At 47.2% G+C, this 12,655-nt stretch overlaps 1 protein-coding gene across 4 annotated transcripts; it reads right to left on the reverse strand.

Annotated features, from left to right (window-relative positions):
• Positions 1–324: 324 nt before the first annotated feature.
• Positions 325–11,365, reverse strand: LOC309505091 (uncharacterized protein). Of its 4 annotated transcripts, XR_014208262.1 has the most exons (12): positions 10,978–11,365; positions 9,950–10,051; positions 9,668–9,751; positions 9,052–9,166; positions 8,756–8,851; positions 8,405–8,498; positions 8,102–8,301; positions 1,544–1,661; positions 1,366–1,457; positions 1,147–1,253; positions 766–942; positions 325–617 (listed from the first exon to the last, which is right to left on the reverse strand). XR_014208262.1 is itself a non-coding variant. In XM_082178485.1 (8 exons), the coding sequence occupies exons 7-8, from the start codon at positions 896–898 to the stop codon at positions 412–414; spliced, it is 339 nt and encodes a 112-aa protein (XP_082034611.1). In that variant the 5' UTR covers positions 899–942; positions 1,147–1,253; positions 1,366–1,457; positions 1,544–1,661; positions 8,102–8,301; positions 8,405–8,498; positions 8,756–8,851; the 3' UTR covers positions 334–411. The 4 variants fall into 4 exon arrangements, 3 of the variants coding, with proteins under 3 accessions (XP_082034611.1, XP_082034612.1, XP_082034610.1); XM_082178485.1 differs by lacking the exons at positions 9,052–9,166; positions 9,668–9,751; positions 9,950–10,051; positions 10,978–11,365 and having other exon boundaries at positions 334–617; XM_082178486.1 differs by lacking the exons at positions 9,052–9,166; positions 9,668–9,751; positions 9,950–10,051; positions 10,978–11,365 and having other exon boundaries at positions 359–617; positions 8,447–8,498.
• Positions 11,366–12,655: the final 1,290 nt, after the last annotated feature.

The following is a 12,655-nucleotide window of genomic DNA, read 5'->3' on the forward strand; positions in this document are numbered from 1 at the left end:
AACATTATACTGTTAATCAGGTCACAGCTGATAAATCTACACAATTGAGTGGTGAAATGTTTTGAGTACCACAGAATCACATCAGTTGACTATGAAACCTGTACTAGATTACACAGAAAGCACATTGAATATTATGTTGGGGAGAAAATTATTCCTCATCATTATGGTGTTCTTCCTTATAATCTGCTTCTTCCATGTCTCTTAACAGGTTTCAATTGTTATACAGCACCCTACAGTTCAACTAATGAAAGTTACTGTACCACACAGTGCATGCATGCACACATTTCTATGTGAAGAAGAGGTAACACTTTGGTTGTATTTATGGTGATAAAAAGCAGATTTTATTACATGCTTTATATTCATAGTAAAGGTCATTGTCCAGAAGTATGAAAGGTGTTACTGTCTTGTAGATTACAGTCCATCATCAGATATTTCGTAGTCACTGTCGTACTCATCAGCTGAAGCACTGTACAAGAAGTTGATGTCCTCTGCTCCAGACAAAACTTGCAGGTAACAGTCTCTTGCTTGCACCTTCATTTCTCTGATTTGATGCCACTTTCTGAGGATGATGCTCTGCAGACCTTTCAAACCTTCTTCACTTAGGCCACATTGCGAATCTTAAAAGAGGAACACAAGAATATAAGACCAGCATTAGAAACTTTATAAACAGTCATCATTGTTGTGTATATTTATTAGGGCTGCCCCCTAATAGTAATCTTTGGTCGTGGCAACCCTATGTTTATGTAATTTATTACAAATACATACTTTTCATTGTCTCACTGGAAAACAAGCAGGACAGCTCTCTGAGGGTATCGGGACGAGTTGAAAGAGATTTCCAATGGTGGTCCATCTCTGCAACAAGAATCTTCTGCTCCTCCTCAAGTCTCCTTACTGACATGATGATGTCAAACGCCTTTCTCTTTGTCCTTAGATCGACAGAGTCTGGAATGCATTTATGATAAATAAATCATTTGTATTAAACATCAACCTTCAAATAATCTGTGAAATAGTATGGGGTTACAGAATGACATTTGAAGCATTGTGGGTTATGTGTCATTATGTATCAGATTTGTCAGAAGCAGTCAACAAACAGTAACAATTACAATTATTTGTGACTAAATGTATTACAAGTAATCATTTCCTCACCGTCAGCCCAATCCTTTACATCATTCTTCCAATTGGCTCGCTGTCACTGTCAATTGCGCTTTCATGGACTCTAGGTTTTGTAACTGGCTTTTCAGAGCTTTTGTGGTCTACAATAACAAACAGTGGTAAGAAACAAAAAACAAATGCTCAATGCACAGCTTCATACACTGCTAACATGCAGTACTGAACATCTAAAATTAATTCTACTGATGTCATTACCTTTTGATATCGGCGGGTCAGTGAGATAGCCAAATTGTTGAACTTTTGCTGATTCCAGCGCATGGCCATGAGAGTCAGCATGTCTGTGCATCCTGAAAAACAAAGAAAATATGATGTTACCATATTCCTCCTACGTATTATGTAAGGATGTAACTAGTGCAGTATGTGGTAATCTTACCTGCTTTTGACATATGCTTTCTGGTTACTGCAATCCTAGATAGGAAGGCATTGCACTGTTCCACCTCCTCCCCTAGTGTTAAACCAGCACCGTCCTGATATGCCCCACTCCATTTTACCTGGTTAAGAATAAAAAAAAAAAAAAATAAAAAAAAAACGTACTCGGTTACTAACGTAACCTCGGTTCTCTCTAGAAGAGGGACCGAGTACTGCGTAAGATATCTTACGCTAGGGGAAAATCCTTTTTCCGCGAGATATTGAAGCCAAAAATTATCCTTAATTTTGTTATAATGCAAAACGCGTTGCAGCAGCAATGCAGACATAGGCGAGACAGCTCGCGCGCCTATTGGCTGCTCTGCGGCAACTGCAGCAGCCTATCGAGCGAGGCCTGGCGTGACGTCAGACCCAATCAGGGCACTTCGCGCCCGCTACGTCACGTCCCGCCGAAATGGGCGTGGTCTAGGCCTATAAATATCGCTCGCAGGCAGCTATTATCTGGTTTTTCATCATCGAAGCAACCAGAGCGTGTGCATGCACGGCAAGATACGCAGTACTCGGTCCCTCTTCTAGAGAGAACCGAGGTTACGTTAGTAACCGAGTACGTTCTCTTACGAGAGGTCTCTCGTACTGCGTAAGATATCTTACGCTAGGGGACCCAGTGTAAAACGCCGTGCGTGCTGAGATCTGACACCAAAGACCCAAGGGCGAAAAGCCCGGGGTACATATAGTGCACAATCACTCAGTGAACTCACAGAGAGTCCGGGAGAAGGAGGGGTGCAGCCTCACTTTCCACATAGAGTAGCGTCGAAGGGACGCAAATTTCATCATACAGACAGGGCGGGGTACGGCCTGAACTGATGGAAAAAATGTGGGTCTTACACAGTTTGCCCAGCTTTAAACTGTCGAAAATTGAGCTGTGCTCAGTAAACGCAGCATTCTGAGCTGAACGCATCAGGTCAGATAATACTGGTAGTCTAGACCGACAGCAGCCTGGCCTGCAGGGCGGGAACCTCTAGGTTATAGAACCTTATAAATGTAGACGGGGAGGCCCAGCCTGCCGCCATACAAATATCTTGCAAGGCAATCCCACTCGACCAAGCCCACGAAGAGGCCATGCCTCTTGTGGAATGCGCTCTGACACCCAAAGGGCACTGCATGCCCTTGGAGGCGTATGCCAGCGCTATAGCATCAACTATCCATCTGGATAGGCTCTGTTTCGACGCGGCTAGTCCCTTAGAACGTCCGCTAAACGAAACAAAGAGCTGTTCCGTCTGTCTGAAAACAGACGAGCGAGACACATAAGCTCGTAATGCCCTGACTGGGCAAAGGAGGCTCGCGTCTCTTTCCTCATCAGGGACCGGTAGGGCTGACAGAGAGATAATCTGCGCCCTAAACGGTGTGTTGAGGGATTTTGGAACATAACCGTGCTTAGGTTTGAGTATAACTTTTGAGTCATTGGGCCCAAACTCCATGCACGCCGCGCTCACAGAGAGCGCGTGCAGATCCCCTATGCGCTTCACCGAAGCGAGAGCCAGCAAAAACACCGTCTTGAAAGACAGGTGTTTCAAATCGATTGACTGTAAAGGCTCAAATGGCGCACCTTTCATGGCTTCCAGAACCGTAGAAAGGTCCCATACGGGGACTGAGGGAGGTCTGGGAGGATTCAGTCTCCTAGCTCCTTTAAGGAAGCGGATGACTAAATCGTTCCTTCCTATTGACTGACCAAGCGTTGTTTCTGAGAACGCTGCTATAGCCGCCACATAAACTTTGAGCGTGGAGGGGGCCCTGCCCCCATCCAACAGCTCTTGTAGGAAGGAAAGCACCTCCGTCACATCACAATTTGTGGGTGACACACCACGGGCTGTGCACCAGCCCGAAAACACTGACCATTTCGAAGAATAGAGTCGTCTTGTAGACGGAGCTCTAGCCTGCGTGATCGTGTTTAATACTCCTTTAGGGAGTCCAACATGTACCCGTTGATGGCCCAGACATGAAGGGACCATAGATCCGGGTGAGGATGCCAGATCGAGCCGCGGGCCTGTGAGAGGAGATCTCTCCTCACTGGTACTGGCCACGGGGCAGTACTTGCTAACTGCATCACGGCTGGGAACCAAGGTTGGTTTTTCCAGAGCGGTGCTACCAGCAGTACTGAGCATCCTTCTTCCCTGATCCGTTCTATCACCTGAGGCAGGAGAGAGACGGGGGGAAAAGCATAGAGCGGGCGGCGGGGCCACACATGGGCCAGCGCGCTCCTGCTCTTGGAGAAAAATTCTTGACAGTGAGCGTTTTCTTGAGACGCAAACAGGTCCACTTCCGCTCTGCCGAATTTCTTCCACAGCAGTTGGACTGTCTGTGGGTGTAGGGACCATTCGCCTGCCGGAACGTTGTTCCTGGACAGTCTGTCTGGTCCTATATTCATGATCCCTGGCACGTGCGCTGCTCTGAGCGAGCGCAGGTTGCACTGAGCCCATACCAGGAGGCGTTCTGCCAGCCTGTACAGTTTCTCGGATCTGATGCCGCCCTGGCGATTTATGTAGGATACCACAGACATGTTGTCCGAGCGGACCAAGACGTGGTGACCTTTTATTTGGGGACAAAAACGCGTCAGCGCGTTGTCTACTGCCAGCATTTCGAGGCAGTTTATGTGCAGGAGCTTCTCCCGTTCTGACCACTGGCCGAAGAACGGTCTGCCCTCGAGCAGCGCTCCCCATCCCGAGGTGGACGCGTCCGTGGACACCACTTTCACCCTCGAGGAAGTCCCCAGGCTTACACCTGATTGGTACCAGTCGTTCGCTTTCCAGGGTTTCAGCGCTGTAACGCATTTCTGATTGACCCTGAGGCGAAGCAAACCGGGTGCCCACGCTTTGCGTGGGACTCGCGCTTTCAGCCAAAACTGCAGCGGGCGCATGCGGAGCAGACCCAGCTGGAGTACTGACGATGCTGAGGCCATGAGACCTAGCATCTTCTGAAATCTTTTGAGCGGGACAGACGCGCCGCAGCGAAAAGAGTTCGCTGTGCGTCGAATGTCTACCGCGCGCCGTTGTGATAGTCGCGCTATCATGGATAGTGAGTCCAGTTCTGTGCCCAGGAAAGATATTTTCTGACTGGGTGACAGGGAGCTCTTCGCCCAATTGACACTCAGACCCAAATCCTCGAGGTGATCGAGTAAAATGGTCGTGTGTTCTATGAGCACTGCGCGAGATTGCGCTAGAATCAGCCAATCGTCCAAATAATTCAGCACTCGTATGCCTCTCATTCTGAGGGGTGCGAGCGCCGCGTCCATGCACTTCGTAAATGTACGGGGTGCTAGGGACAAGCCGAACGGCAGGACTGTGTACTGATATGCCTGGCCCTCGAAGGCGAATCTCAAAAATCGCCTGTGACGTGACGCTATCTGTATTTGAAAATACGCGTCTTTCAGATCTATTGACACAAACCAATCTCCTTGGCGAATCTGCACAAGGATTTGCCTGGTCGTGAGCATCCTGAACTGTCGCTTCACAAGCACTTTGTTCAGTTGCCTTAGATCTAGTATGGGTCTGAGACCCCCGTCTTTTTTCGGTACCAGGAAGTATCTGCTGTATAGCCCTCCTTCGCTCTGATCTTGAGAGAGGGGTTCTATGGCCCCTTTTCTCAATAGTTTCGTCACTTCGGCTCGAAGTAGATGTGCTACTTCTGTTTTTACCGTGGTCTCGACGCGCGCCACATAGCGGCGAGGGCGTCGGCGAAACTGCAGCGAATAGCCTCTTTTTATAATGTTCAGCACCCACTTCGAAACCCCAGGCAGCTTTGCCCATGCGTCTGCATGGATAGCTAGGGGTCGAATACGAAGCGCGCTCCGCTCGCTCAGCGATGGAGAAGCTTCTGTGTGCTGTAACACAAGCGTGTCGCTCGTGACATTTGAGGCATGGGGCGCGCTGATGACAGCGGGCAGATTGCCCGCGCTCGACTCCTCTACGGTGGTTAACCGCGAGGGGGAGGGCTGGGCGGTTCCCGTGGGAACTGTCATGTCTATGTGTGGATGTGGGCGCGGGACAGCGGGCACATTTATCACACCGAAAACATCGTTCGCTTGCGTGAAGCGAGTGCACGTTGGTTTCGTTTTTACAGAAACCGTGAGACATGCGTAACGTGGTGTTAGTGGGCACTGGGTAGTGGGCACATTCACCATGTTTGAAGCGCAACCGACCTGAGTCGGTTTTATGTGCGCGAGCCCTGTGTGACAGGCTGTGCTTATGTGTAGGGATGGGCACTGGGCAGTGGGCATTCTTACTACACACGAAACACCATCGGCCGTGGCCGGGACACCAGAAAATACGCTCTTTTGGGGATTTATCTGGGTAGCCGTGAAAACGGCATTTGTGTGCAGGCAAGCGGGTGACAGAACCGACTTGTTGGCTGCAGAAAACACTGGAACAGTCACATTTTCTGGAACTGGACGAGCGAATAGCTTTGGTGTGAGTCCGGCCGCAGCGGGACTGGAACACCGTCGTTTTCCTAGCTGTGCTAGGACGACTTCGGGGCCTCGGGCTTCACCGTAACCTTAGGTCGCGGGCCGCGTCCTGCGGGGCGGCGACCGGATGAGCGGGAGCGCGGTCTCGCGCTTCTGGCCTGGCGGCGCTGTGAAGTGGAGGCAGTGGACGGTGGCTGTGGCTGTGAGCTCTGAGCAGACGGTTTCGCACGGCCTGCTGCAGAGCTGGAGCGCTTCGGGAGGAAGTGCTTCATAGCCTGAGACGCTTTCTGTACCTCTGCGAATCTCTCCGCGAAATCTTTGACGGAGGATCCGAAGAGGCCTGCGGCGGAAAGCGGGGCGTCGAGGAACGCGGTGCGCTCAGACTCGGCCATTTCCGAGAGCGTCAGCCATAGATGTCTCTCAGACACGGTGAGAGAAGCCATAGTCCGTCCAATGGCTTGCGCTGCGGACTTAGTAGCACGAAGGGCGAGGTCCGTGGCACTCCTTAAGTCCGGCACGCAGATCGCGTCAGGTCCTTCCTCATCCAGCTTACGGAGGAGATCGGCCTGGAAGATCTGGAGCGTTGCCATGGTATGCAACGCTGACGCAGCTTGCCCGGCGGCGGAGAAAGCGCGGTGGAGCAAGCTCGACGTCGTGCGGCAAGCTTTAGAGGGTAGGGCCGGCTTAGCGCGCCGTCCAGCGGAGGGCGGGCATAAGTGGGCCGCTATCGCCTCTTCAACCGGCGGCAGCGAGAGGTATCCTTTGTTCTTGGCATCGTCAACAGCGGAGAATGCCAAAGAAACAGCAGGACGCACTCTAGCAGAATAGGGGGCGCTCCAGGACTTGGCGACTTCTTCGTGTAACTCAGGAAGAAAGGGCGCCGGCCTGGACACAGGTGAAGCGCGCTCCCCAGGCAGGAAAAATCCATCCAGCCGGTTGTGAGCGGGCTGCTCAGGCGAAGACCACTCGAGGCCGAGGCTCGCCGCGGCCTGTGCGAGTACTCGCATGAGTTCCGTCTCTATGGAAGCTCTCTTGCCTGACGAAGTGCGGGCAGGGGGCGCGGGGTCCTCAGAGCCCGCCCAATCCTCACTGCCTGACGCCAGGATAGAGCAGGAATCATCCTCTCCCAGCAGGGCTTCCTCATCCGCGATATCAACGGAAGCGGCGGCAGACGGCGGCCGCTGTCCGTCAGGAAGCGAAATAGAAGAAGCCGGGGAAGCAAGCGGGCGAACCGGCGAGCTTTGGCGGCTGAGGGAGGGTTCCGGGGCCCGCTGGGCATGGCGCTTTTTACGGCGCGACGCCGCGGCGGGCGGGGGAGCAGTCTCGGTGAAGACGGCTAGGCGAGTCCTCAGAGTCGCCATTGCCATCAGCTCGCAGTGAGGGCATCCGCCGTCAGCGAGCGCGAGAGCTGCATGTTCCTCACCCAGGCAGGAAACGCAGATCACGTGGCGGTCCCCGTCGCTGAGTGTGGCTCTGCACGAGCCGCAGGAAGGCATCTTTAAAAAGACGCTAGCTCTTTTAGAAATGTGTGTCGCAGCGGCGACACACACACACAGAAATACAGTGTAATAAAAGAGAAGGATATAAGCGCCGGAAAGCGCAGCAGGAAGGCAGGAAGGCGGCGCGGCCAGCGACTTCAGTGACTCGTCCCGCTGAAGGTGCTCTCTCTCGACGGCGCGGCTCCTAATCCAGCTCCAGCGATGCGTGTGCTTCGCTTGAAGGATGAAAAATCAGATAATAGCTGCCTGCGAGCGATATTTATAGGCCTAGACCACGCCCATTTCGGCGGGACGTGACGTAGCGGGCGCGAAGTGCCCTGATTGGGTCTGACGTCACGCCAGGCCTCGCTCGATAGGCTGCTGCAGTTGCCGCAGAGCAGCCAATAGGCGCGCGAGCTGTCTCGCCTATGTCTGCATTGCTGCTGCAACGCGTTTTGCATTATAACAAAATTAAGGATAATTTTTGGCTTCAATATCTCGCGGAAAAAGGATTTTCCCCTAGCGTAAGATATCTTACGCAGTACGAGAGACCTCTCGTAAGAGAACTGATGTTTGCAGATGTTCAGTTTAGATAATACGATTCTATCACATAGCAACACTTCCTTACCTCGCATTTAAAATCATGGGCTTTGGCATGAAATACCGAAAGGAATGGCTTCATGTTAAGAAGGTGCTGGAGCTCTGGAGCAGGACTCCGTGCCGACACACCACAAGCTCCAATCCCTCCTCGTCTACCTTGCTGGCAGATCTTTGGGAGGTATCTCTGGCTGCTGACCACTCCCCTCCACAAACACTTCTTCCACTGAACTACAATATGGAAAATTGTTGATGAAAATAAGACTCTCCTAAACAAACTCTTCAGAAAGAGGTTATTATAGTGCTGTAGTCTAATTATCATCTAGAATTTTACATGTTTGGTTGTGTTGTGAATGTGGTCTACAAATCTTTTTACGTCTTCGTCCTTGGCTATGAAGACGCCTTCAAAGATGGCCTGTTCCTCAGATCTAAAAAAACAAAAAAACAACAATTGGTGATGGACAACAATTTATGATAACTTAAAGGTGCATTAAGCAACTTTTTCATGTTAAAAATACCCGTTTTCTAACCCATACATGCTTAAACAATTGCCTGATGGGCTGAATGAGCCCTTCTCTGATCACTGAGATTGTCTCTATAATCCTGTAAAGTAAAATAAATAAGAGGGATTCGGGCCGGAATTTTAGACTGGGCGTGACGTCATGCGCGTTCACGGCACGCTCACCTGGCTGTCTGGCAGGTTTGTGTATTCGCCGCCATTCTCCGTAGAAGATGGATTCTAAGAGACCGGCTTGTAGTTCATTTCAAACACCAACGCAAACTCCACGTAAGATAAAAAAAAGAAAACTTTTGTCCGTGAGCGTGCACACTTCTGGCTGCAGTTTCGCTTGCCGCCAGAGGGGGCATAGTTCTGCAAAAACTCAGAGACTTGCGCATTGCACCTTTAAAATCTGAGATTTCTTAGTTCACATTAAAGGGATAGTTAACTTTGAAATGAAATTTTGGTATGTTTTAGCTTACCTCAAGGGCATCCAAGATGTAGGTGTCTTTTTTTCCGCAGTAGTTTCAATTTTGATATTTTTAGGTCAAACCGTTCTTGTCTGTCAGTCATATAATGCAGGTCTATGGTCACCACCTCAAAGAGCATGCACAGAGTCCAAATTAAAACAATTCCACATCGTCCAAATTAAACAATTCCCCATCGTAAGTACACATTGATGGCCTACGACACGAAACAAGCGGTTTGTGTGAGAAAACGAACAGTATTTATATCGTTGTTATCTCTTGAACACAGCCACGTCCAAGTGATCAGAGGGCGCAGGCGGGTATAGATATATACACTAGATGTCGCCTTGGCTACTGCAGTTCATTAGAACGAAACCGTAGCCAAGGCGACATCTAGTGTATATATCTATACCCGCCTGCGCTCTGATCACTTGGACGTGGCTGTGTTCAAGAGGTAAAAACGATATAAATACTGTTCGTTTTCTCACAAAGCGTATAGTTGGCTGATTCAGTATTCTTAAAAATGCTTGGCAGGACAGTCCTGGTGCCGCCATCTTCATTTCTTCAAATGAAAAAAAGACATCTGTGGCATAAAGTGTGGCAAATTGAAGGGTTGCAGGCCAGTAGTCACTTCTGTTTAGGTCATCGACTCCAGCAGTCCAAGTGGATTGGCATGCCTCACAAATTAACTCAGGCATGGTTCGATCATGTCATCCTGGAAATATCAAAAACACATCCACTGTAATGTAAACCAGGGTTTGGGTTCTTTGTACTATTTATATATTACTTTGTATACTTCATATATTTTTAGTTTTATATCTATGTCAAACTTGTAGGGAGTCGCGTATGGATAGATATTTATTTTAAAGATGCTTCTCAAACAGGACAAAATAAAGTTCTTCACATTTCTTACCATTCATTGTGACCACAGCAACAATCTTTCCTGGACTAACCCTCAATAACTCTGGTGAACAACCACAGATTTTGTCAGGCATCTCCACAGGTACAAGCCGGACTGAAAAAGATCATACAGTACACTTGAATTATGTTAAGGGGGTAAGGCTGAAAATTATTTTTGAAGCTGCCAAAGAGGGACCAAAAAAAAAAACAAAAAAAAAAAATACCAGAATTGAATTGAAATTTTACACCAGTATTCTCTTCATCTGTGTTGCCAGAATGGGCTAAATTGTATGTGATATTCCTAAACAAGAAGTTAATATTGTTAATTACATTTTAGATAGAAATTAGACAAAAATTGTCAATAAATGTAAGTTTTGCTCTATTTCGCAAAAAATAAATAAATAATTGTTCCAAACAAAGCCACAGCAGAACTTCTAATATATATATATATATGTATATATATATATATATATATATATATATATATATATATATATATATATATATATATATATATATATATATATATCAGTCAATAAGTTATGACAGCATTACTTATTACATTAATTATACACATTAATTGTTTTATTTCATATTGAAAAATTGTGATGAGCCACAATTTAGTAGTTATGAATTAATTTGTATTGTTAATTATAGATTTATTTGGGTGTTAATTATATAATTTTGCGTGGATTTTAAACAATTAGGCTGTAAAACAAACCAATCTGGCAACTGTTCTTCATCTGAACATTTCTAATATTAGATAATAGTTGTGGGCTAATGTAATACTGAAAATATTACATTCCCCTATGATACATGATTATATGCGACAAAAATGAACTTGAATTCAATTAGCTAACTTTGCTAGCCTGCACATTTGGTGCAGCAAGCTATAATGCCTTCTATTATTTACCGTCATACGAAATTGCCACCTTACACATCTAAAGGTTCTAAACACAACTTCTTGTCCTGATTCAACAGTTTTTAGATGTGTAAATTTAAGAATAGTATCCATCTCTATTAATTAACTCTTCTACTTACCAAGTGGAAAATCGCAATGGACCTTGGGATTGCCCCATACAGTGACGTCAGCGTTATTAATTTAGAGAATTTAATCACTAAAAAATAAAATAAAATAAAAGATTAATTGAACACAATCGTAGCATATTATATATATTTATTAACATCAACAAACCTCCGATAAAAATACGTTACCCAGCATGCTCTAGTTAAAGCAGTGTACCTATGTACCAGTAACGTTATATGACAAGAAAACGGTTAAACTGCTTACTTGCACGCCGTGGAGCGTAGTTAAACTCACCTTTGAATGCAGTTTTACTTGCAGTTGAGCGTTGTTTTGGTTAAACTCACCTCTGAATGCCGTTTGACCTGCAGTTGAGCGTTGTTAAACTCACCGCTGAATGCGGTTGCACACCATGTTGCACTGAATGCGGTTACTGAACGCGCTAAACCTTTGCGCAGAGAGGGCACTTTGATATCAGATTGCGAGGGTTTTTAAACATCAAAAACCAGTTGGACGGCCAGATAAATATCATCTGGGGGCCGCCATTTGACTATAGCCCTGGCATAGATCATTTATTGTAGTCTATTCCTTTTTATTTTTAGCCTATTTATTGTAGCCTCGACCCATACACAGCAGACGGGTTGCGGTGTTACCCAAGACGTCAAATTTCAACGCTGCAGGCTCCGGTTCAGAGTTCTATAGAAGTCAAACAGACTACCCTGCACGTTGAAAAATGACGCCAAAGGTATACCCAGTGCGTTAAAAAGTGACGCCAAGGGGTCCTGGCCAAGCGTCCATATGTAACGAGTCCAACTGAGTCCTGTAAAACGCCCGTGGGTTGCATTGATGGTTGAAAGCCATGAGCGTCTCTCACACACGATAAAGGGTGTGTGTTGAATTCGGCCAATATACTCCTGCGGGCAATTAAGGGATGATGGAACCTATATTGTCGTGTTTTCAGTTAGGATACCTAGCACACATTCACGTTTAAATTGAGTAGGCTACCACAGGCTAATTTAAAACTAAACGAAATTGTAGCCTACGCATACTGTTGCTGAAAGCGTCTGATATCACGCACTTGGATTGGCTAGCAAAGTCCAACTGCGTCCTGTAAAACGCGGGTGGGTTGCATTGGAGGTGGTTAAGCCGCGAGCGTCTCTCACAGACGATAAGGGTGTTGAAAATGGCGAATAGTCTCCTCTCGAAAGATAAATAATGGAAAACAATGACCTCCTATATTAGGTGTAGGCAATCCTAATCATAGAGCAAACATAAGTCGTTGCTGAAAACGTCTTTAGTCTGTGCAGTCGGTCAATGTTGAGGTGAATTGACGACTGGCGAAGCCCTGAGCGTGTAATTACATCGCGGATGTTTTTACATTGAAGTTGGTTGAAAGCCATGTGCGTGTCATCTATACGCAAAAGGGTGCTATATGCGTGGGCAGAAAACGCCGAAGGACATGACAAAACGGCCTTATATGACGCCCTGAGATGAGAACGGGTTGGACCATCAAGGCCAATACTGGTGAAATATCAGCAGAAAGCCTCTCGTAAAGTGAGATTCGAGAAACTAACTGTTATATAACAATGGCCTATAACAAGCTCATTGTCAAGTTTATGTTGTGTTTATTATATTATGTGGACCCGATCCTTATTTTGACATTGTATCTTAATTTTACTCCACTTCGTTTTAACA

This window comes from Leuciscus leuciscus, assembly GCF_965113295.1.
Source record: "Leuciscus leuciscus genome assembly, chromosome: 8".
In the NCBI taxonomy this organism is placed as follows: Eukaryota; Metazoa; Chordata; class Actinopteri; order Cypriniformes; family Leuciscidae; genus Leuciscus; species Leuciscus leuciscus.

Bases quoted from the DNA above. Each gene is read 5' to 3' on its own strand.
- LOC309505091 (XM_082178484.1), bottom strand. From the start codon at position 8,155: ATGAAGCCATTCCTTTCGGTATTTCATGCCAAAGCCCATGATTTTAAA. The intron at 1,662-8,101 runs GTAAGGAAGTGT...ATTCTTAACCAG, and splicing joins CCCATGATTTTAAATGCGAG to GTAAAATGGAGTGGGGCATA. The intron at 1,254-1,365 runs GTAATGACATCA...TTGTTATTGTAG, and splicing joins TGACCCGCCGATATCAAAAG to ACCACAAAAGCTCTGAAAAG.